This window comes from Larus michahellis, chromosome 6 (assembly GCF_964199755.1).
Source record: "Larus michahellis chromosome 6, bLarMic1.1, whole genome shotgun sequence".
Lineage (NCBI taxonomy): Eukaryota > Metazoa > Chordata > Aves > Charadriiformes > Laridae > Larus > Larus michahellis.
In genome coordinates, this window is record NC_133901.1 from 11,970,574 (window position 1) to 11,995,903 (window position 25,330).

At 41.5% G+C, this 25,330-nt stretch overlaps 1 protein-coding gene across 5 annotated transcripts in view; it reads left to right on the plus strand.

Annotated features, from left to right (window-relative positions):
* Positions 1-25,330, plus strand: part of STAG1 (STAG1 cohesin complex component) — a 193,888-nt gene that overhangs the window by 36,695 nt on the left and 131,863 nt on the right. For 3 of the 5 annotated variants that reach the window (XM_074591961.1, XM_074591963.1, XM_074591962.1), the window contains 3 exons: positions 6,502-6,636; positions 12,063-12,165; positions 22,455-22,634. In XM_074591961.1, coding sequence (XP_074448062.1) covers positions 6,608-6,636; positions 12,063-12,165; positions 22,455-22,634 — 312 coding nt within the window. In that variant the 5' untranslated portion in view covers positions 6,502-6,607. The remainder of the gene's footprint in view (positions 1-6,501; positions 6,637-12,062; positions 12,166-22,454; positions 22,635-25,330) is intronic. The other 2 variants (XM_074591965.1, XM_074591964.1) reach the window with 1 other exon arrangement.

Sequence of the window (25,330 nt, forward strand, 5' to 3'; positions counted from 1 at the left end):
CTTGCTGTTCTGATAACTCCATCCTTCTGAAAGACCCCTGGCTGAACCATATGCCGGGCTGTTCAAAATTGTGCCTTTACTGCAAAACAAAGTATGTCTGTGTCTCTCTCCTACTGGGGAGCCCAGCGCTGAATGTAGTGCTCCAAATCTCTCTCCTCAGCTCTGAGCAGAGAGGGGACGGTCACCTCCCTGGGTGTGCTGTGCCTGCAGCAGCTCAGGAGATGCTGCTGGCCTTTGCGGTGAGGGCACATTGCTGGCTCATCTTCAATTTGTTATCCACCAGGATCCTGGTGTCGCTTCTGGAAAAGCTGCTTCCCAGACAGTCCGTCCCGAACCTGTGTGTGGGGTTGTTCCTCCCCAAGCACAGGGCTCTGCGGTTCCCTTTACTGAACTTCATGAGATTCCCGTCTGTCCCTGCTCCAGCCTGTCCAGGTCCCTCCGGGACGGCAGCACAAGTGTCTGGTTTATCAACCTACTCTCCCGTTTTTTTTGCTTTTGTTGTTGATGTGCTTTTGCAGGTTGGGAACTGCAGGTCCTGCTGGGTACGAAATGGATAACAGTAACAGCAGAGACGCTCGCTTGGGAGAGGGAAGCGGAATAATAATATTGATCTGGCCAGCATGTTTTTGAAGGATGTAGGAAACAAAGCATTGCCCTGCTGCGCTAGCCTGGTTGTTCCCAGTATTACCTCCTCCTCTCATGGTCAGACTGGATTAAGAATATTGCAGACCAGGCATCGGCAGAGCTGGTTAGGTACTTTAAGTAATGCAGGAACTCACTAGTGCTTAGTGTTAATTTTTCCATCACTTGGACTTTCAATTTTGGCTTAAATACTTAGTAAAGTGTGCTAATGTGAAATTAAGATTTTGTGTTCAACTTCAATAAAATGATCTTCAAGATAGGCTAAATAAGCGTTGTGTCTTGTTTGGCCTTACATGATACTATGGATTTTCAAACTCAGGGCAGGAAGAGGTGATTTAATTTGGCATTCAGTTCGAATAGCTGCAGGGTCAACAGGAATTAATTTGTTTAAAGCACTAAACTTGTAGTAGAAATAAAGTTTATGCTTATAGAAACACATAATCCAAAGCAAACAAAAACCTGTGAGTGATGAAGAACACATGACAGCATTTGGTAAATTTTTTACAGGGTTGGTTCCTGATGACTGTTTTTCCTAGTTCTGCAGGATTTAGAATTTACTGCAGGATGTAGAATTTTCACTTTGCAAATGGGATAGCTGAGCAGGAAGGATTTAAGACTAGAATTTATCTGCCTGCGTGTAAGAGCCTTTTTTTCTCTCACCTTGTTGATGAAAGCTTTTGGAGCTCTGCCTCGCTGTGCAACGTGCTGCCTTCAAACAGGATTGCCGTTTGCTGCTCGTGCAGGCCTTTTCCTGGCTGCCAAACGCTGTTGTTGGGCAAGAATACTGAGGGGACAAATCTTGTCTCTAAGCTGAATATGAAAAGCTCGAGTTTTCCATGGCTTGTTTTATGGTGCAGTGCAAAGGCATGACATACCATCGTGTATTCTTGGTTCCTGACCTCACAAACAGTACGTTTGGGGTTCTCAAATTTCCTTTGGGCCCTGATGGGATGGAGGGGTGTACTGCTGCTTCAGCAATTCTCAACCTGCAAGAGAAGGGGTAGCAGGGAGCACTGAGGGAGAAAGCAAAGTCATTTTAAATGGAAAATGAAATCCTGGCGTACAGGCGTTACCCATGAAGTAGTAGAAGATATTGCTCTGCTAGTGTGACCTGCTGTTTGAGGACATTGCGCGCTCGGATGGGACAAGGTCACTTGGTCAACAATGAAAGGATTTTGAATGAGAGTCAGTCAAATACCAGTTATCTTTTATTTTGGTTATCTTCTAGGCAATGGAATTAATAGTGATGTAACTCGTATTGCTAAATTTAGTAGTTGGGTTTTTTGTTTGTTTCTTTTCATTTGTTTGTTTGTTTTAAGTTTTGGTTTCAGCTTTATAAGGTGTAGGCGCTTAGTTTGTAACAAGGCTAGTGGAACTTGATTTGGCTGTTGCTACCAGATAGTTGCCTGGAACAACCCTATCAGGTTTCAGGGTTCCTGTCAATCTGGTTGTTGGGTTATGTTTGGCTAAAATGGGGAGATTCCTTCAGCACCAGAGAGGCAAATAAATGATCCAAAGACTGCAAAAAAAATATAGATAGATTTTTCTTGTTAGTAGAAACTACAGAAAATACTGATGGAATGCACGTATCAGATTTATTGTTTAGAATTACAGAGCCTTTCTTAAAGCTAAGCATGATATGAGATACTTATTGAACAGAAACTATCATAAAACTGACAACTTACTCGAAAAGGTTTTTTAATTATTTTCTTTTTTTTGACAGAAGCAGTTTTATGTAGTGGTCACTATGTCTGCCCCGCTTATTGTGCATGGTTAAAAAATAGAAGCAAAAAAAGAGAAACATTTACGTGTTTTCCTGTTGTATGTTTCAGCTGAACGGTGTCTCCTACTGCCTGCTTTATATTCTTCTACAGGACACTTTTAACTATGCTACCACAAATTTTATGTCATCTTACAATACAGATGCGCAGACTGAAAAAGCTGCAAACATGCTAAGGTCATCAGATTATTATTTTTTTTAAACTCCTAGAGAGAAGCAGTTGACTGCTTCTGACACAACTATATTGTGTTTATTTTATTTTAAATAAGCCAAAATGCAAAATATGAAGTGTTCCTCCTCCTGCTTTTCTCTTCCCCAGGATAAAAGTGACAAAATGGGAATCTGTCTCAAGCTTTCAGGATTTTTCCTCAATGGCTTTATTCTCAAACTGAATGAGACAGAAAGGAGGAGAGTTTAATTTTCCTGTTTATAAGAACATCATCTCTAAAGACCAGGTGTTTCTTTTATTAAAACCAGGAAAAAAATGTGACGTTCACATTTGTGTAGTCCGTAAGGATCAATGATTTTTCCACAGTTGTCAAACTTAATTTAATTGCGTGATTAAATGGAGAACTCTGTTCCACACGCATACAGCTTTTCATTAGTCACTATAGTGCTTTATTTTCTTTCCAAACCAAGCCTAAGCAGTATGGGTGATAATTTGCAACTGGATTTTGGAAGCAAGTGGTGTTTCTGTGAGCGTAGAGGAATGTTACTGTTGAGGGAAGGTGCAAGGCACTTATCCCAAGACTCTTAAGGATTTGAAAGAGGGGAGATTTTAGATGAGACTGCGGAAGCAATTCTTTGCTGTGAGGGTGGTGGGACGCTGGCCCAGGTTGCCCAGAGAAGCTGTGGCTGCCCCATCCCTGGAGGGGTTCAAGGCCAGGTTGGACAGGGCTTGGAGCAACCTGGTCTGGTGGGAGGTGTCCCTGCCCAGGGCAGGGGGTGGCAGTGGGTGGTCTCTAAGGTCCCTTCCAACTCTAACCATCCTGTCATTTCCTGACTTCAGCTGCGTATCTGGGCTGAGGCACGAAGAGTGAGCACCCAGAACGTCCCAGCCAGCAGGACGTACTGGATGCATGTGAGGGACATGGCTGACTTGGATTCTTACGGTGTCACTCCATCCAATGTAAGACTCCACTTCTGGTCAGTGCCACGAAGTGTGTGGGATTGTGCCTTTTATTTTGGGCTTCTCGCTCCGAGCTGTTCATTTTCCAGCTCGTCAGCATTGACAGTTCTCGTATTTTAGCACTCTCTTGCTTAGCCTGTGTTAGGTGCCTTGATTAACACAAAATAGCGGAAAGGCAACTTTGTTTTCTTCTTCATGGTCCAGTGTGGGCCTGACCACATACAGATGGATCTTTTCCAGCTCTGTTTTGCAGTTTCCTGTTTAGCATAGGGAAAATATGAGAAATCTATGAGAAAATACCTTGCAGTTCCCTGTGTGTCAGGTTGTCTGCCGTTACCACCGTGTCAAGGCTGTGGATCCAGCTTCCTTGGTTCTTCAGTGGCTTCTGAATGAAGCACCTCCCCTCTTCTCCTTCTGGCTCTTTGTACCCTTTGCTCCATACTCTTTTAGGCCAGGACTTGCTTTTCAAATCCGTTGTCTCTGAGCCAGTGTGCTTTTCCCTGTGTGTGAGAGCACTTCCCTAGAGCAGTTGTATGCTGCTGGTTACTGCATCTGAGCATGCACAGAATAGCAGTTCTGAAGGGTGATAACTAGTTTAAAAAAGAAAAATAAAAAAAAGAAATTCCATGCCACTGTTCTGCAGGATGCCTTAAACATCTGTGGAAAATATCTCACATAAAAGGCATATAATTTTTCTTGAACTTCTTTTGAAAGCTCTTCTGAAAAATAAGATTGATGCCCAATATCCTGCTAGAATTAGGCAATCTGAAGATCCAAGCTGGATGGGTTTCCTTTGAGGTGTGGTGCACATGAGGGAGCATATGCAAGAGTGTGTGTGTGAGTGCTTGTGTGGGAACAAAAAATATACTTTGTTCTTCTGTTTTAAACAAAGGGAAGATATTGCAAAAATGTGTACATCTAATTGTCGTGGCAGGAGGAAAAAGTATTTGCAGAAGCTTAATCAAAAGCTTTCTTCTTCTATTTCAGGATTTCATTAAATATTTGTCTTATGCCTAGATATTAGTGGTTTGTGACCATCAGAGTGCACGTTGTTCCCACTGTAGTGACCCTCTCCATTGCAGAGATCTGAACGTTCTTTTTTTTTTTCTTGGTATAGGAAATCAGCTCAAACCTGAATTCGGTCTGAGGCAATGTTTGTTTGTGATGAACTCTTACAGGTGGCTGAAATGGTTGCTTGCTGTTGCTGAATATGGGCATGTCGTTCCCCAGTTAAGAGTAATTGCATCCTTTAAAACATGGTAACGTCCAGTGTCTCTAACACAGAAACAATCATATGGAAAGAAGTTATGGAAATCGCACATCATGTAACATTTTTGTTCCTGAAGGACTCAGACTGACTTGTGTCCTATAGTGAAGCTGGAGAGCTTGTACACCAACCTGCTGTGTTGGCCATGGAAAATGACCCCCTTTAAACCGTTAAAGCCAGAGCGGTAACTTCTCATTCCAAACGAACTTCTCTTTTGTTAACATTTGTTTTGCAACAAAATGGCTTGCTAATGATCCAGTAGAAAAAACGGCCAATGCGATGGCAGTAAATACTTAAAAGTTCAAATTTATTGATGAGACATTGTAAGTAAAACTGGTGGTAGCACAAAGTAGTAAGTACTGGAAGAACTAGTTGTACGCATCTGGGAGTCTGATTGGGACTGGAATAACCACAGGCAAAACCACCAGTTCATGCTGTACGGTTATGGTTTGGGTAAATAAATAGCGGTGTGTATATAGTAGGATGGAAAATCGTCCTTTACATGTTGTACTGTTCCACTGGTGCAGTTTTATTTAGATCCTGTGTTTAGGGCTAATCCCGTTACCTCTTCCTGGCTTGATTTTCCTGCTGTCTTGTGCAAAGCTGGTAGAGCACAGAAAAAACTGTCCATTGAGAAAAAATAAAATATTTAAATAAAAGAGATTTAAAGTAACCTGTGTTTTAAAAACATGCAGCTAAGTCCTTGGTATTCATTGCCATTGCCCAACCGCAGTGGGTTGCAGCTATTTCTGTTACCCCAGGATCTGTAAAAGGGAAGAATTAAACAAATCATTTTAAGTCTCTCCAGAACTTGCATTTTCGGGAAGAATGAGATAGCAGCTCTATGTTTTATTACATCAAAGATCGGTGCATGTGTCACATTGTGCCATTGTTTAATGGTAAAGTCATGTCTGCTGTCATTAGTCAACTCCTTGATCAGTCTGTCAGCTAGCGGGGTGTTAGGAGGGGGTGTAGTAGTACCACAGATGCAGTCTAGTTTCTCTTTAAACTTACAACTCTGGTTTCATCAGGTTAAAATACTTTCTGTTGGAGTTAGACGCAGACACAACTTCTGGCTGTCTGTGAAATTCAGTCACACAAAACTGCGAGCCAGTGAGTCTGATGGAATAGGTGTAGTTCCGTTCAAGGGAATGTTATCGGGAATATTATCTTGTACCGGTTTTGTGCCTAAATCAAAATCTGTATGATTTTAGGTGCAGATTTTGTCTTGATTCAAAACTAGGCAACACTGTCTCTCATGAAACCAAACTTTTGTCTTGCTAGTTTAGTCTGTTGTATGACTAGAAAATAAATCCCTTAAATCTAGATTATCATGTTCTCTGGTTCCTTATGCTTATGTACTTACGTTGTTTATTTACATTTTCTCAGAGTTCTGCTTGTGTTTTTACTGTAGAGTTACTGTAAACAACTATGGGAGGTAATGCAAAATACTTTGAGTAATTAAAAACAAAATAGGGTAGTAAAGTTGCCTAAACAGAATTGTAAAAACTGAGTGCAAGTGTATGATTAAGCTGTCCTGGGAACATCTGTTCTAAATTTCGTGTGGTTTAATAGTGATGCTACTTCAAAATTGACCAGTTTTGCTTACAGTGCTTTTTAATCAATGTATGACTATTTTGGAATCACATCTAATACTTTTTTTTTTTCCCCTCTCTTTTACAGACTGGACTTTGACATTCTTTTCATGAAAGAGGTTTCCGAGTAGTTGTCTTATAATAACTTTGAGAAGAAGTTCTATGTAGCTCTTACTTTCAAGAGTGCTGCAAAAATGATTACTTCAGATTTGCCAGTACTACAGTGAGTACATGTTTCTCTGTGTATTTGAAATCTTCATTTTTAAAAGGTAGAAGTAAACAGAGAGGTAATCGTGAAGATGAAGCTTGAGAGAAGCGCAGATTACTGTGTCTGTTCCAGGCCTCCTGTGTTGTCATATGCTGAAAAATAAAATACTTCACCTAAAAGATACTTCTTCATGTGTATGGGGATTTAACTTTGCTGTGAAAAGCAAAACAAGATCTTTGCTACTTTATGCTTCTGAATGTTGTGAGACTTCAGAAATGTGAATGGGTTTTAGTCGTAATTGACCATATTTGTATATTCCAGTGGTGTACTCTGGGAGATTCTGTCACGGCAACCGTGGGAAAGGGATATTCCCATTCCCAGTTCAAGAAGCTAGATGGCCTTAAGAAGTGAAAGAAACTGCGTAGAGTTTAAGGTTAAAAAGTGCACATTAATAGATTTGGTAACTCTGCACACCAACAGAAAAACTTAAGGGACATTAAAGATGTCGGTGTATTGTTTAATCAGGAGAAGATTGTGAGCCACCAATCTTATGCAACTTTAAAAAAGAAAGGAAACATGTATGGTTTTTTTTTTTCCGGTAGAGCTGGGAATCATTTAAATGCCACTGTGTGAAGTATTGGTGAGATGTCATCATCAGTAACTTATATAGTTTTGGTTGCTCCTAAACAAAATGAGATCTTTCTTTTTATGGGAAAAAAAAATCAGCATGATTTGCATGTAAAGGTTTTGAGGCTCTCCTGAGGGCTCAGAACATAAAGTCTAGGGTGCACTAGGGATCAAAGAAAGTGATACCTGCTAATTCAGTAGGTCCCAAGCAGACTTTCTTCAGAAAGGAGCCTGGCTAAGGGTGAGAGAACCTGAAGCAATCTTTGGTTTAGGGGTATTAGCTTCACACATTTAGATTTGGGAAGCCACAATCAGGTTCCACGCAGAAAAAGTCAAGATTTTCTTTCTAGCTCTTAAAAAAGCAGCTTTGAAGGATTATTATAATCTGCCACTCCGTATTTCTACTTTTTCATAACACTTTCTAATCTTTTCAGCTACCCCCTTTAAACAAAGGGTCCTAAAGACAATTAGATATATTAATGTACTTTGCTTAGGACCATATCAAATATTCCCTCCCAAATTCTTCTCTGTTGAGGGAAGATGAAAGGCGAAATCTTTAATCTTTCTGGATTTATAGAAGTGGCTTCAGAATGCAGTGAAGACAGGATTTTACTTATTGGTGTTTCAGATGTAGGGGAAGAAAACCTCTGGTGTATTTGACCTGGGTGACTGAGTGTTATGAGTCTTCTCTCAATGGGATGACTCACGGTTGCTGTGAGGCATGTTCCTCTTTAGATTTTGAAGATCAACCATGAGAGCTGATTCATCCATGATTCATGAGCCTGTGCATTTAGCCATTTTTCTTCATGAATGCTTTTCTTCACAAGGCTGAGCCTGGTGGTAGCAATTACTGAATTTATCTCTGCCAGAACCTCGAGCCACCTCAGCAACACTGATAAAAGCTTATAGAAGCATTTTTGTGTACAAAACCTGATACGTGAACATCATTTTTGGTGTGGTGTGTTTTTAAGGGGGGGTGGTATAAGCTCTATAGCTAGGGCTTTATGTAGTAGTAGAAGGAAGGTAAATTTGATTTATTTTGCAGAGACTTGAAATTTCCTGTGTCTATGGAAATATGTCCTTCAGAAGCATGACGTGGCAAAGGGCTGCCCTGTAGTATGTCAGTTCTTCATTACTGTATGGCTAGCTATTATAACTTCGGAATAATATCCAGAGTTTTTAGGAGAGACGCTGGAGTTACCGCCAGTTTTCTAGGATACTTAAGCCACCACAGAAACCAGAAAGAAAAGCAGAATGAATTTGAGCCCTTATCACTTGTCCGCTTTCCTCTGCCCACCCCAATCTTGTGGGTCTCCTACACTCTGCCAAATTCTCTTGTGTCCCATGTCAAAGGTGCCTTAGAGAGGAAAGGTTCAGCCCCCGGCACTGCCACCCCTCCTCTTCTCGGCTGAGGCAGGCCTCCTCAGGCACAGATTGTTTTCCCTCCCAACAGCTCCAGGAAAGATAAACTGTGACTGAGCCGGAGTTTTCCCCTCAGGTGACTAGGCACACACATGTGAAATAGGGGTAGGATAATTCCGGCCTGTTAAGATGTGGCTGACTGCCACCAGATAAATGACTTCCTAGCAGTTCCGCAAGATGCGTAGGGAATGAGGGAGATGGACGCTGGCCAGATGCTCTTTTCAGTGAGTGTTAAAAACCTGAGCGTGGTGCAGGCAGCTCGGAGATGCCTTACTCCTCCTCTGGGCTCAGAAATAAGGAGAGAGGGGTGTGTGTGTACCTGGGGCGGCTGTGAGGTTTGACAGAAGGCGGGAGCACCGCTGCCCAACACAAAGGGACACAAGGCCGCAGTGGAAGGGCCTTTCTGTGGCCTGCACGATTTGGACAGAATTCCCTGCTGCTTGAAATGACGTTTATTTTAATGTTAAATCAGTCAAGGACCGTAGGCTGCCCTTCATCCTGCCCCCCCTACTCAATGTGAGGATTGAAGGGAACTTACTGTCTGATGTTTTCCCCTTACTCCTTACCCGCTTACATATTCCTTGCTGCAAAGAAGTCTCCTCTCTGCCTCACTTATTGTTAGGTTGAGATTTGGCTTGTTTAATTTCAAACATTATTTATGAGCCGGTTGGCTAGATCACTTTACCGTCAAAGGAGAGAAAAGAAAATTTAGTGTCCAATTTTGGACACCAACCTTAACTTGAGGTATATTGCACCTTAAGATTTTCTGTTTTCTGCATTGTGTATGTCTCAAATTTAGATTAGATGAATCTCACCCTTTACTGTACTGATTTATTGAGCCTTTCCTACAAGGTTTCCATCAAACCAGAGAAGTTTTACCAGAAAAATACCAGGGAAGCATGGTTATCAGGTTGAAAACAACAGTCTGTTTAAGACAAACAGGAGAAGGTGGTTAATAATTAAACTGGTCCTTCCATATGGGGTGTTCTGAATCAATTGAAATTTCCAGAACTAAGTACACAAATCTGAGTACGTTTTGGTAGACCCAGGCAGAGGCTGTAGCAAAGGGGAGTTCTCTGCAGACTAGATGCATGCACAATAGTAGTATAGGTCAATTTATTTATATTGCTCTAGTGCTCCAAGAGAAGTGTTTGAGCCATTTGCCTGGGAGAACTGATGAATCTGCTTTTAATAGAGAAAAATCTTTATCCTGGTGATATTAGGGGTGTGGGTTTGTAAGCCAGCAAAGCTACGGCATTTCCCCGGGAATGGGGGTATTGCTTAGACCACACCATGCCTACAGTTTTTCCAGTAAAGATCTGTGTAGACCAGAGAGAAGCTTATTTTTTTTTCTACAGAGAGCAACAGATAATGCCTTTAATTTCTCTACAGCAATAGAAAGCAGCGGATATTTTTATGTAGTTCCTCACTGCTGTGTTCGAAAGTTATTTAAAAAAAAAAATAATTGTCATTGTGAGGCTATATGCATTTTTGTCAAATTGAGTTGCAGTGTGATGGCTGGGCTCTAAGGAAAGGCTGGATCCATCCATCCGCTGTAGGCACTGCGTTGCTTTTCACTACTATGGCCCTATTTTACCAAATCACTTTGAACTGTGTGTGTGGAGTATCTTTTACTTGGGTTTAGGCTATTTAGGTTTAGGTTATTTTAAAATTTTTATTTTTTCAAATTCATAGCTCAATATTGAGTTTTTCAAATTTCATATTTTATGAGGCAGAAAAGCTACTTCTCTTTAACTTTGTCACAATGAAGCTGCATTTTCAGTATTTTGCTGAGATACTCTTTTACAAGTGTATGATTTGGGAACTCACTTGAATACTGGTTTTTAATCTAGGGTGCCTGGCTTTCTGGGGTGTGTAGAGTATTTGAGATAATCTGTTGAAGTTACTTTCAGAAAAGGAGACTCGTGTATGTTCTGCTGCATTCTAGCTTTTGTAAAGGATTCTGTGAACCCCTTGGTAGCTTTGTGCTTGCAAATTGGAAAAAGCTGGAAAATAATGTCTTAATATTAGAAATTTGTCATAGTTCTGCAGAATTACTTGGGTTAGGGGAGACCTAGAACAATACAGTAATTTCAGTAAAGGGAAGTATCAGAACATTGTTGATTCTGATACAGGGATGTTTGTATCTTTCTGCGTTATTTAATAGCTTTCTTGGTGATACAGCACATTTGTGAAGTATTCCTGATTTATAAAACAAAATAAAAAAAACAAGACCCCAGACAATGTGGAAGATCTACGTAGATCTTGGCTTGCTGAAGCTTTTCAGTTTCTGTAAACCAGATCACTAATGTCATCTTTTACATTTGAGGCTGTATAAAATAATGGAATAGGTCTGATTTTCACCTTCCTCTTCCACAAGTTTTACAGCAATTTAACTCCTTTTAATTCAAGGAAATCATATTGAATTTAAAGGAATCTCTGATTACAGCTAGACTTGACCCATCTTTGAGTAATCTAGGGCATTATTACAGTTATTCTTTCATGTACAGCGATCTCATGGTGGTCTCGTGAACTAAAAGTAAAGCACATCAGTAACACATATGGCTTTGCTTCTGGGCTTTTCTTGGGCCAAACCTAATGCCTCAGAAGATCAATTACAAGCTGAGTTTCTCCAAGCAGCTGGAGAAGTACCTGGGCACCTGGCTTGTGGGAGGGGGCAGAAACTGGGGTAGTCTTTTTTTCCCTACTTAGTATGGTCTAAAGGAGAAATGACTGAAAAATTATACTGTGGTCTTCGCTGCTAATAGCTGTTGAGCAATGTCATGGGTTTTTTTTATTGTACAAGTGAAAACGTTTTTCTGACTGCAAGAATCATAAATGTCTTCAGATCAAAGTGAGTCTGGTTTGTGCCTTATGGTCAGTGTTAATCCTCTCTTTATTAACAGCTGCACAATGCCATTGTCTTCGAGTGCGACTAAAAAGATGCTTTAACCCTAGTGGGAACTTGTGTAACTGTACTAATCATGCGATGGCTGGATGGGGCTCCAGTTTGTGCTCTCGTGGCAGGGAAAGCAGCTGGGAAGTAGTTACTGAGAGCAAAAGAAAGCTGATACTAGTGAATACACTGTGGGATGGATATGTCAAGAATGTGCTGTTTAATATAGCCAGTTTTTGAAGTGTAACATGGTTTTAAAAGAAGCTGTTAATTTAAATAACTTCCAGTCTATAAAATGACTTTCCAGCCCATAAAAAGGTAAGGCTTTTTGCCAGGGCTAACAATGCTTAGTTCCTTAGTTTGCTGAATAAACGTGGCAAGCCTTTTAATGCTGATTTTTTTTTTCTGTTTTAGGACTAAATATTTAATCAGTCAGTTATAGATTACTTGTTGATTTCAAATCATTTTAATTTATCTAGTGTTTTTCCCCCCCTAGGGATTCTACAAATGAAACTACTGCACATTCAGATGCTGGCAGTGAGCTTGAAGAAGCAGAAGTCAAAGGAAAAAGAAAAAGGGGCCGTCCTGGCAGGCCTCCAGTATGTGTAATTTAGTTTTGTTTTGTTATGCATCTATTTAAAATTGACTGCAAACTGTTTTTCATCTAATCATCTTGTGGTCACATAAATAGGCTTTTAATGAGCCCTGTGTCAAACTTTATGAAGACTTGTAGTATGAAATATTTATCAGATTGGTATACAAACAATACTTGGAGTGTTTAAAAAGGGACATAAAAATGAGCTCATAATAGTTATTATTTCTTCTTTCGCTAGTTACTTATGTGAACATTACAATTTTGTTATTACTGTCATATTGCAACATTCTTCCAGACAGGAGAATAATCTCAGTAAGCACAACCACTTTCTGTTTTAAAAGTTGTAATGGACTCTAAGTGGCAAATGACATTCGAGCCATCCTTTTAGTGACTGATAATCTCTTAATGTGAGCGGAAGAGTTGCAGCATAGTACTAGCTAAATGCCTTAGAAGATCTATTAATGCATCTTAAAAATTCATGTAACTGACATACACTGTGTCCTACGTATAGTTTGGGAGCTCCCAGCTGTTCTCTAGCGTACTGCAGCACAGCATATTGCTGTGTAAGACTTGCTGTTCTTCAGTAGTCCTTGCCCATTGCTGGCTCGTGAATGGGAACATACAGGAACAATTCTCTATTACACATAGTATTTAAGGAGGCTTTCTCTTTTATTTTCATTTATTTTATAAAATAGCCAATTCATTGGAAAATACAGAAAAAGTTCTATGTGTCACATTGTCCTTCATTTTAGTTCTTCAGGGTCATCAGCTGTAGTTCTTGATTATATCACTTGAAGCACACACAGATTTTTGGTGGGAACTTGTGTGTTTGCTATTAATGGGTTTGATTCTCCTCTTAATGTTTGTCTACGAGTACACCCCCAGTATGAGGGTGCTCTCTCTCTATATAGCACTAGTAGATTGAGATATTTTTTTAACCTAAGACTTTCCACCCTAAGTCTAGCTCTTTAAGCATGGGCTGGCGAGACCGTAAGAACAGACAGAACCAAGTGTTCCTCTCAAGAAAAACAACTTCTCTTCTTGGCATGCTGGCCAAGCTGGAGCTAATTCCTTGTTAGTATTGGTTTTTAATTTCCATCACAGTTTCTGGACTTGCTTTGGGAGCCAACATTTAAAATCCTGGGCTTTTCTGGGCATGTAGTCTTCCTTTTTGAAAGCTTTGGAACAGTTTCTTATGGTGATGCATATTCTTCATCAGATGGACAGATTTGCTCACAAACGTGGAGCTTCTTTACAGGAAGCTTTAAAGAAGCATGTAAAGAGAACAGGTTGTGTGTTTATATAACTTGTAAACAAAGGGCAAAATCCGAAATACCTTAAGAATATCTCACTAGTAAACGTATGAGTTTTTACAGCTCTAATAAAAAACCAAAACAACCCGAGGATGGTGCAACAACGTGATAGCTAACCCAGAAAGTTGTCAGAGTGTGGGAATTTAACTTAAAGCATCACTAGTGGTTATTTTGTCCCCACCACACGTTACAGGAAAGGAAAGGTGAATGTTACAGAAGGCCTTTCGCATCCCTTTGTCTGAGCTTAGTGGTAGCTCCTGTGGGAATATTCGCTGAAGGACTCTAGTGGTGCTGCTGTTGAGTTTCTACAGGAGCAATTGCTCCCTATGCTTAGAACAGCTCCAGTCCCACGGAGTGTACATGATCATGAAGTGCTGAACAACAGCCAGAGGAAGCAGCCACTGCTGCATAAAGCGATGGGCTGTGAGCTGACCATTGCTTCTAAGGAGTAAGACCTCAGGGTTATCAGAGATGATTCCGTGAAAGCATCATCTTAATGCCCAACAGGGGTCAAAAAATCCAAATCCAGTCTTAAAACTCTGAGGAAGAGAGTAGGGAATAAAACAAATACTCTGTCCTTTATAAAACTGTGGTTTGCCAGAATTTGGAATATTTTGCACAACTCTAGTTTCTCTTTCCCTCTCAACCTCTTCCCCAAAATCTCAGTGAAGGGTATATGAGGACTAGAAGAGAAACAATGATGGTCAGTCATGGAATGGGGCTGGGAGGGACTTCAGGAGGTCTCATTGTGGCCTCCTGCTTGGGCCTTTTCCAGTGTGGTCTTGAGACCCACCAAGGCTGGAGGCTGCACAGCCTCACTCAGCAACCTGTTCCATTTTATTTCTGGAAAAATTTCTCCCTTATAGGCAATCAGAGCCTCTCTTGCTTCAGTTCCTGACTACTGTCAGTTGTCCTCCCACTGTATGCCACTGCCTCCCAGGGGAAGTGTTCCCAGACCCCAACTGTGTTGGCAGACCTCTGCTGAACTTGTTCTAACTTATTGGTACCTGTTTTGCACTGAGAGGGCCAAAGCCGGACATGGTATTCCAGATACGGGCTTAGAAGTGCTGAGTAAAAGGGTATAATCACTTTTTGGCGTACTGCCGCATGCCTGTTTGTATGGCCCAGGGTGCTGATGGCCTTTGCTGCTCAGGGGCATGGCGCTCTCCTGTCCAGTTTGCTGTCTTCTGAGACCCTGAAGTCCTTTCCTGCAGAGCTGTTCCCTGACTAGCTGATCTCCAGCCCGTGTTGGTGCAGGGATTTATTCCTTTGCCAGGGGCGGGTCTTTGCATTTGTGCGTGTTGGATTTTGAGTGTACTCTTGGCCCAGTCCTCCAGACTGTCAGTAGCAGCCTTGCCTGTGATATCATTAAGTGGTCTCCCTGCCAATTTGGTGTCACCTGCACACTTCACAGGAGCGCACTCTGTCACCCCCTCTGCCTATTTGATAAAGATGGGAAACCGGATGCGTTCCAGTTAGACTTGTGTTGTACTCCCTCATCGCCAGCCTCCAGGTAGAGGATGACCCATTAACGGCTGCACTCTGAGCCCAACAGCTCAGCCGCTTGTCCACCTATCTAGTTGTCCACCCATCCAGATCACAGCTTCCCAGCTTGGGCTCAAGAGTATTGTGAGAGACTGTTGAAAACGTTGCTGAACTCAAGATAAACGACATCTATTGCTCTCCCCCCATCCAAAAATTCAGCCATTTTGCTACAGATTTTTGGGTGACTTGACAAAATGTATATGTTTGGACACGCAATCATATCCTGCCTTCATAACTGATACTGCAGCCACAGAAAGGCAAAAAAAGGTTCTTCTACAAAAAAGTGACCAAAAAGGAAAAAGCTACTCAACGTCTATTATCCTTGTGGGAGAAATGCAGACACCTTGGGAAGACTAATTTAGGCAATTAAATTTATAATGTTATTTGATATTAAAATTCATGGACTTAGCAAATGAGGTCTTGGTTTTGAAACCGTTGTGTTTCACTTTCCCTCCTCCTCCTCCTCCATGTTGCTCACCTATCTGTGTTGCTAGCCCACCCACTTCCACAGGCGAAATACCTGTTCCTTATGGGAGGTGCAGCTCTGATGTTTCACCCCGACTCTTCCATCTGCTGAGGTTTTTATTTCCCCCACAGGTGCCACCTACTTTTGCTCTCACATGTGAAACAGATTAAAGCATTTAGTTAAATTCAGAGCTGCTTTTCTCAACTGATACTTGGCTTTGATGTTTTTCATTTCTGTTCTAGACACAAAGAAAGGCTTTTCTGCCCAAAGGCTCTTCTGGTTTTTGCATTTGGGTTTTTTTTTCCCCGAACTAAAATATTATGGTCTAATAAGATTTGATCTTTCCCTGCAAATGCTGATTTGCTTATGTCCTTAGGCCATCGCAGCTACAGTGACACATCTGCCATAAACATATTGATCTTTTGGAAGGGGAGTTTACTCTTCTGTGCTGTTTTATCTGGCTGTGTGCTTCCATCGCAGAGCTGCACACAATGTACTCCATCAAATATATGTATGTATTTATTTTAAATAGGTTTCTGCTGTAGTGTTATAGAATGGACTTGACTTTTTATTAGAAAGATAGATTGCTGCTAGAGGATTTTCCAGACTTTATTGCAAAGACAGACATCGCTCTTTGCAAATTTGAGACGTTTGTAAGGAGTTGGTCCTCATTTGAAAATTTGCCGTTTGTAGCGAATACCTCTTCAGTTCATAGAGAACCTTAATATTGTGGGGAACCTTCCCTTTCCTGAAAATGCTGCTTTCCAAGTTGCCCCTCCACATCTATAAGAGACTATTCTAATGAGTACCTCACTGAGTAGACTATGCAGTCAACTTGCAGAGATAACTTTCATCGATCCTTCACAATAACTCTCAGAAACTAACCTGTTTGTCCTGAATTCACCAACCCTTGTGGTGAATTTAGCAGGAGTGGCACTGTATCCTGTTCTCGCATTGACAGTGGCCTCCCCCTTGCCCATGTTCACTTCTAAACACCGAGTCTTGTGGACTTGTGGCCTGCGGAAGGACTGGCCAGGAGGTGAATCTCTCCAGTCAGCAGGATATTTTGGTGCATCTATTTCTGTCATACTGTCTGTGAGCGTAGCACCTGGCTGTGTATTTAGTGAATTGTGTGGGGTGTTCTTGAGGATTGACCTGTAAGAGTGCTCTAGTTGAAGCTGCTGAGTAGCACTGGCCAGAAGTGCCCTTGCTGTCTGCTGCGTTGTTGAAACACATGGGTATGGATGTGCTCTCCTCTTCTAGGTAGGGGACTTGAAAGCCCAGGGCTTGCGATGCAATGCAGCTGTCACGTTAGTGAGCTTGGGCTCAGATCACCTATCTGTCTGTACTTTTTGTCTCCTCTCTGTTCAATGTTGTTGGTGTGCTTTATTTTAACCTACCTGGCCGTACCTTCCCAGGAGCTCAGAGTAGCCTGGCTTAAGCCTCAGCCGTTGGAGGCTGAGGGAGTGAGAGGAATCCCTGGCTGTATTTCAGCTCTGAAGTCGGAGTAGACAGATTAGCCTCTTTGACTCAGAGGACAAGAAGAAACATCGGTCTTTCTGTTCCAGCGGTGGCAATTCTGAGATCTCTGCTGGTGTCTCTCGTCCCATGCTCAGCCTGCAGCAGGCCTTTCTCCAGCTCCTCTCCTCAGGTTCTTCTATTGAGGCAAGATGGAACAAGGCGCTTCTGATCCCTTTGTCCCCAGTGCAGACTGTACGGTTTTGCTTTCAGGTCCTTTTGTATTTTGTGTGGAGGAGACAGACCATGATACGTTACCTTTGCATTCACATGTGAGATTTTAACTTTGAAGCAGACTCTTTGCCTCATTTAGTCTTGTAGCATGGATGTTAGATACTGCAGGGGATAGAGTTTTCTTTCTACTTCCAAATCATACGCATCCTGATTAATAGCAGGAAGGAATCCCCTTAGAATTTCTTTTCATAGTAGTCGAGTTTTGTGGTTTGGTGTGACATTTATATCAGTGTCCTGATTCATCTTGCTTGCCTGATATTTTATGTCTGTCCCTGAAAAGTGAAGCGAGTTCTTTCTGTAATGTGGTAACGCAGTGCACATACAGCCGGTCTGTGAAGACTTCTCTATCCCGCCGCTTGTAGCGTCCTGGTGGAGAAACCCTAATGGCATTAGAAGCTTTCCTTTTATGCTTTAGAAGGGATGGTCCTTGTATGTTTGGCAGTCTAATCTATCCTTCATTTTTCCATGGAAATAGTCTTTTTTTTTCCGGTAGCAATTGCCTCAGCTAAAAGAAGAGAAGTGATTCAAGCATTTAGAGCCGACTCTTTTGGTTCTTTAAGATTGCTTTTAGAACTCTTGCTGTGTTTTAAAATAAGGATGAACAAACCCAACACCCCCCGGGCCCCTCAGCACTGCCTCTGGGGTTTTTGCGTTCTGAGCTGCCTGTGCTCCAGCTGAAGCAGCTCTGGACACGCTGGCTGTCGGGGCGCCTGCACCTGGCTTGATTTGCAGGGTGAGGCTTTTCACAGGGAGAACCGTGTTTATTTCCACGACAAGTCCACAGGACGGACCGTTGGAATCCAAGAACTTCTCCCCAGATAACCACAATGATGTTACGGAGTGTGTGGTAGCCGCCTTTTTTAAATCAGGATTCATGCAGAAAGAGCTCAGGCGTTACCACTCCTGCACTTCACAGGAGGTTATAATGCAGAGGCCTCTCAGGATTCTGATGCCTTTGAGAGGCAAATCCTTCAGTCTTACTCAAGTGGAAGGTTAAAAAGCTTTTTCCAGCTGTCTTGAGAAATGGGGTATTGCTTCAAATTCCTTATGCTGTAAATGCACACAGAGGCCATCATTAAGGCGGTGGGTTAGGTGGAGTTACTGACCTGTAACACTTTCACTGCCTTTATTTCTTCATGAAGTGCATCACATCATCTCAGGGAATGTTAATGGAAAATATCAAGCCACTTTCACCTTTCTTTTTTTGTAATGTGTGAATTAAATTTCACTGTTATTACCTGATTTTTACAAATGTAACCTTTTTTCCCCTCCAATCATTTTAAAGACATGAAAGAAAAAGTATTATCTAGCTAATTTATTATAAAATTTGGAATTGTCATCATTTTAATTTAATTAAAGTCAGGGTAAGTATTTTGTTTCCTTAGTTTAAGCCACAAAGCAGTAGGTATGGCCATTTTAGAGTTGCTTCTGTGGCGCTTTCTGGAACTTCTGAATTTCCTAATGCTGGTGTGTATAAATCCGCAGCTGTAGTAGTTGTTAGTTGAATCTACTGCACAGATCTGAAAAATGATTAGTAACTTCTGGTTTAATTTGGCGACTCAGTCCATTTTGACACCACTGACCGTCTGTCCTGGGTCTCAGAGATTTAACTGCTGCAGACTCACAGCTCCAAGCAGCACCGCTCTTGGTGTGCAAGTAAAAAGCCTCCAGCTTTCTTCATCCCTCCCTCCCATAGTCCTGATTCACCTCCAGGTCAGCTCTGCCGTTGCAGCAGATGCCTGAATTATGGAAATCGTTACAAGGATTCATGAACGTATGTAGATAGAGTATTGCTAACCAGCTTTGCTTTTTTCCTGACTTCTCAGAGATCCCTCTCATTGACAGGAGAAAAGTCAGTTTTGAGTGTAGGAAACAATCAGTTCTCACCCACCTCAGGACTCTGACACTTAAAAAGGAAAAAAATCCCACGTGCATGACTGTCAATTTAAGGGGGCTTTAGGTAGAAGCAGGAATTTTCTGACTGAAAGGGTGTAAAGGGGCAAGCAATAACCACAGCTGTTGTTCCTGTTCAGAAGCAGGGGTTCTGCTTTTCCTGTATCTTGGTGACCATTTGGTGGATCCTCACAAGAGTAGACTTGCGACAAATTCACTCTGATCTTATGAAACACCCCATTTTACACATGTTGGTGGTAGTCTGGCAGGTTTCCTGGAGCTGCGCTCATCCTTGGGCAGGGCTGTTTCTGTGTGAGAGCTCTTCATGGCATCAGAGGATGGGTTTTTGTTTGTTGAGCTGAAGGACCACCCTCTCCTGTGAACGCAGGTCTCTTGTTTGGGATGCAGGGCTACCTCTGTTTGGCATCCTCAAAGCCAAAAGTAATTTTTTGATTTGTAGCTTGACTTTGCAACTCCACTTCCAAGAGCACCCTGCCTCCGCAGCTGTTACACAGATATTCTCTGTCAGGAAGGAGTCCTCTTTGCATTTCTGTGGCTCTACCAGTCCAAGCTTTTCTTTCATTTGCTTCAGTGGTGTGGGATGTCTCCATCCCAGGATGGGGTCACCTACTCAACTTTGTACTCAGAGGTAGGAACCCGTATGAAGCTCAGATCTGCCAAGATGGCCTGCAGAGTTTCTTGCTGTAAATTCAGGGACATTACATGCAAGTAATGTCTGACAACAGCACTTAATGTTGTATGTTAATGAATTGAGATAATGCCGGTTCCTCACTTCTGTGCGTTGTGCTTGTGAAACTTCATAATTAGAGCACCAGGCAGTTTCTGGAGGCTGGAGGACCTATGTATGACCTGTTTCATATCTGCACGCCGAATATGAAGCTGGAGCTTCCTGTCGGATACCTGCTGGGTGGAAGTGCTCTGGAGTGTGGAAGCCTAGCGGATACCCTTCGTCCAGTACTTCTCCACCTGAAGCAAATGTTAGTCACTGCCTAACTCAGAAAGTTCTGGTGTTGGATTTTCTTCGGTTTCTCAGTGGAGGATCCTTTGCTTGTTTTGTCTCTTGAGGCAGAATTCAGTACAGATCCTGCATCTGGATTTAGCCACCCCAGCTGGGATGCGGAATGGCTTTTGTTAAGGGAAAGACATGGTTTCTCCACTGTGGGAGATGTTCTCCTTGTCATAAGAAAATCTATACCAGAGAGAAACTCTGCGGTAGATTCTCAAGTATACTCAGTGCTATATCTGATGTTAATTCAGGTCCAGGATATTGAGCTACTTGGGCTTCAGCAATCTGGCTTGGTCCAGGAATTCTGTCAAAAGTGCATCTGGTGGTTATTCCTGTACCCCTTCTGAGAGCTCACTGGTGTTCTCACCCTTCTGATCCAAACCCTCTTTCACTAGGATGCCTGACAAAAGTGGAGTTTAAACTGAGCCGTTATGTGTCTTGTGATTCCTCATTTTGAGCGTGTGGGCACTGATCCATAGTACTCGTGGCAGCGTAGGTGCTGTGTCTCGTTGCTTTCCAATAGCAAGGTGTCTTTGGATGGGGGCATTTCGCATCCATCTCCTACTTGCTTTTCCTTCAGCCTTGCAGTGTTTGCTGTCTCCCTTTGAATTACATGTTGAGGAAAAACTGAGTGTAGAGGCGGCTTACCTTACCTTCTGTGGAGGGCATCCACTTGCCGTCCTGCTTTTGTTTCGCAGTACTTGCAGCTAGTTGAAGTGCTTACGGCTTACTGTCACCCAGAGTGAAGCAGCACATGGATTATATATCTCAAAAGAGTCAATTTACTTTGCAGTTTTATGAAATAATGATCATGCGTCTCCGTGGAGCTCGGTAGAGCTCAAACATTTCGTGTATTGATAGCTTTCTTGCTGATAAAAGGCAGCTTTGCACGTGTTTAAAAATTCATTGAGGGAGAATGCATTTTCTTCTCATCATAGATGTTATCCAAAAAACTTTTAACAGAGATTGTGTGATTATTTTAGGCTTTCCAGCTTGAGCTTGTATGCAAGTCCTTCATTGAATATTTGCAAGGTGTGGTTGCAGTTGCACTCTGCCTTGCCCTTTCTTTTAGCTCTGTGGCCCCGCCAGCAGAGATCCCTTCTCAAGTACTGGGAAAGCTGGACTGCAGGGCTGTCTGCTGCCAGCTCTCTTCCAGAAACGACATCCCTTTCCTCTGCCGTAAAATTCCTTCACGTGTCTGCAAAAGTGGAAGATGCAACCAAAAATGTTGGCTTTATGTTGTCTACTAAAAGCTTTAATAGAAACTGGCTGGTAGCGTAATCGAGTATGTGGTACTGTGAGGGTATTGTCCTAAACGTAACCTTCGTGTTGTTTGCGTGTTGCTTTCTTTAACGTGATTTCTCAAAATAACTTCATTGTTCTGTGGAAAACGGCAGCTTTTGCTTTTGTCTGCCTCACAGCAAGGAGAAAGAATAGAATGTGGAAGTAAGATCATGGCAGGAATCTTATGTTATTTTCCGCAGAAACTTTTTTTTTTTTTGCCTGAGGTGACTCAAATTCAGAGCAAACTGTTCCCTAGATCACTTCTCACAAGTGGTGTCTGTGCCACCTGATTATAAGCTTGAAGAATCTAGAGAAAATTTTCATTAAATAATTTAGATTCACAGGGAAAATGTTTTAACTCATAAAATTTTGAAGCAAGGGGCTATTATGATGTTCTACTAAATCTGTCTGTATTAATTCAGTGATTTAATCTGAGTGAGTCAAAGAGCTGGCTCTTTATGTACAGAGTTTCTTATAAAAATTGTATAGAAACAAAAATACAGAAAATGTGTGTTAACATGACAAGTGTATTTTTAATAATGTATTGTCTTCCAAAGGTCATTAGTTATTCTAAAAGTTTATTTTGTGTGTCAACATAACCCACCTTTGCTGTGCTGTCTGTGGTTTGCTACCATTTCTCTAGTTTTAGTCACGTTGTCCACTGTTTGTGTTGGGTGAGACTGAAGTGGGTGTTGAGATGAACTGTCACTCCAATGCTGGAAATGCACCGCTCTTACCTTGACATGACAGTGGCTTTGAAGTTATTCCTCGACAACTACTGATAAATAAAAATATACATACTTGCCCTAAGCAACGCGGTTGAATTTCTGAGCTGCTTTGAGCAGGAGGTCGGGTGGAGACCTCCCGAGATCCCTTGCAGCCTGGCTGCTTCTGTGACACTCGTGTGTATATACTTGTTTGAGTGCATGAATGTGTGTGTAATATTTATGCATAATTTATAAGGAAACAATGAGTGATTGCAGGTATAGCTATAATAATCTTTCATTCTACTGGTTTTCTTTGCCCAGTCTGCCACTAAGAAACCTCGGAAGTCTCCAGCGGACAAGGGGCGTCCTGAATCTGCCGCTAGAGGAACAAGTCGTGGGAGAGCTAATGGCCACCCTCAGCAGAATGGAGAAGGGGACCCTGTCACTTTGTTTGAGGTGGTTAAGCTGGGGAAGAGTGCTATGCAGGTAAAATAACTAATTGTGTTACACCTTCACAATTCAGTGTTTCCTGTCTGTAGAAGATCAGGCCAAGCTATGCTTTTGTAAACAATTGTATATTTTCATAACCTGTATTGGTCCAATAGACTGTCTGTGTATAATAAAGTTAGGGGACAGAATGTGCTTTGATTGAGGTGAGGACTGTCCTAAACACCTCTGAAAGACAACAGAGAGGTCAAAAAGTCACGTATTTCAAATTCTCCATTATTTTGTTCATTACTTCCAAATTGAAAACACTGTTGTTATTAAGCAGTCAGGAAATACAGGAAAAAGTATATGATATTAGTGGTGGATCCAAAACTTTTTGGTTTGCTTGGGTGTTTTTTTTTGTTTGGTTTTGTTTGGGTTTTTTTTGGTTTTTTTTTGTTTGTTTTTTTTTGTTTTTTTTTTTTTTTTCAAAAATACCTGCTGACACGAGCACTTCTGGGTACTTTGCACTGCAGCTTGCATTCTTCTTGCTGTCCCCACCAGAGCAGTAGCTGAAGGCTAAACTGGTGGCCTAGACTTCCTCTGTGTCTGAGGGACAAAGGTGGACACATCCTGAAGGCGAATTTTCATTGTAAAAGAAATATCTAAGATACTTATAGTGAATCGCCTCTGGGAGTGTTTCTCACTCTTTTATATTTTGATAAATTTCAGAGATCTTCCAGGATTTATTGGGCCAGATGTGTCCCACCTCAAGAACCTCTAGAAATGATGGTTTTTGACAGTACGGGTATGCTTTTAGTAAGCGACTGTGCTTCAGCCACAGTTTTTGGCACTCGAAGGAGAAACAATGGGCCCAAAACACTGTTCACCCCGTGCAGTGCTAAGCCAACAGTCGTTCCTGCTGAAGGAACCACAGTTGGCCTCGATGGTTGGACTCGATGATCCCTTCCAACCTAGATGATTCTATGATTCTACAATTCTAAAGCAAACCTCCTTCACTTTGCATTTCAACAAACCAGGACTCATGCAATATCAGTTAGTTTGTTTTGACTTTGTGGTGCTAATGAACACGAGAAAATTACAAATCAGGAAAATTAGGGGCCAAGTCCTATTCTCAATGTTACTTTTAGTGTAGCTAAAAGCTAAGTCTAATTAACTCCCAAAGGAATCTAGTCTTCCAAATGAGTGAAAGCTGTCGAAAATTTTCTCTCAGTCTCAAATCTGTGGAAGGCCTGAGATGTGATTTTAAAGAAGTAATAAACAGGAGGAAAATGGGAATTTTTATTCTTCGTAGTTGCTGTATTTACAGTTATTCAGGACTGACCCTTCTTATCTCGTAGGTGAAGACAGAACAAATTTACTCTTAACAAAGCTACAGGTTCCTTGTGCTGCTTCCTACGTGTTTTAAGTCAGGGCTTCCAACTTTGCTTGGTTTTCAACACTTTTTCAAATTTCAGTTTTGGCAGTGTTTGAGGAAACATCTGGAGTCTATTTTCTGGTTTTACTGTGGTACAGAGCATACAGTATGCTTTATGTAGTGTGTTCGCCTTACAGTTATTGATATTTGCAGGAGCCAAATGAAAAGGAATGGGTGATTACTTTGATATTTGATGACTCTGTGTGTGCATGGAATTGGCTTTGATACTTTCCGTGAAAAGAGCTGCCATCAGAAGTCTTCTGCAAATGAAATTCTAAAAAGAAATTGTCTGCGTTGTTTGTTTTAAGTAATCTTTGGAATTCAAATACAAAGGAATTGTTTTGAGAAACTGAGTATTTGTATATGCATGTACCGCTGGATATGTGTCTGTGTACGTGTGTATATATCCATGTGCATGCACGTGCTTCAGATGTGCCCGGCATACCTCTGTGAGAAAGAAGTAGACAAGCCCGTTTCAAGCAGAGGAGAAATGATAAACAAATAGTAAAGGAATAGGCAAGGTTATCTGAAGGCCTGGGGTGCGAACAGGCATCGATTACTTCAGTCATATTTAGGAGCGCAAGTCTTAATTTCGAGAGTATGTGTCACTTGTGCACCTTTGAGAAATTTACTATTGGTAAAAATATTCCAAAAAAAGAAAGAAAGAAACCCTACAGTGGGAAAGAGGATGCAATTAAAGTGTGGTTTAGTATTTTTTAACTTGCGCTTCTGGACAGTAATCCCATGTGAAGCCAAGGTTCTATAAACCAAACTTGCATTAGCATCTTTATACTTTTCTTTTTACTTAATAGCTTAGGGATTTTGATGTAACAATTAAGAATGCTTGGCATTTTGGGGTTTTGTAGTTTCAATGCAGGTTTTTTGTTGCCAATTTTAGCACTTTTGTTAGCGTTGCCAATTTTCAGACAAGTGCCGTATTTGTCAGAACCTATTTTTTCTCAGTATTTAGTTCTTTCCCTGTAATGTGGACCTACGTTTTTCTATATACATTTTTCTTAAGTTTGCTTCCAGCAATGAAACCCCAGAAAAATTCAATTAATATGTTCTGAGATTACATGGGAATTTTACTTCGGGTGCTTTCATTTCTGATCTGTCTGCTCCTGCTGTTTGCTCTCAGGATTTATTTTAGTAGTTAGATTTTTTTGGCTTTGTGTTGCCAACTCATGGAAGTCTGTAGCTGAATTCAATTCTCACTTCTTTTAAGTTTGTCCTCTATTTTGGTTCTCATAGCAGGGTTCATTTACTTCTTCTTGTCAGGAGTATTGCTATTTGGTCCTTCCAGGGAAACAAAGCTGGG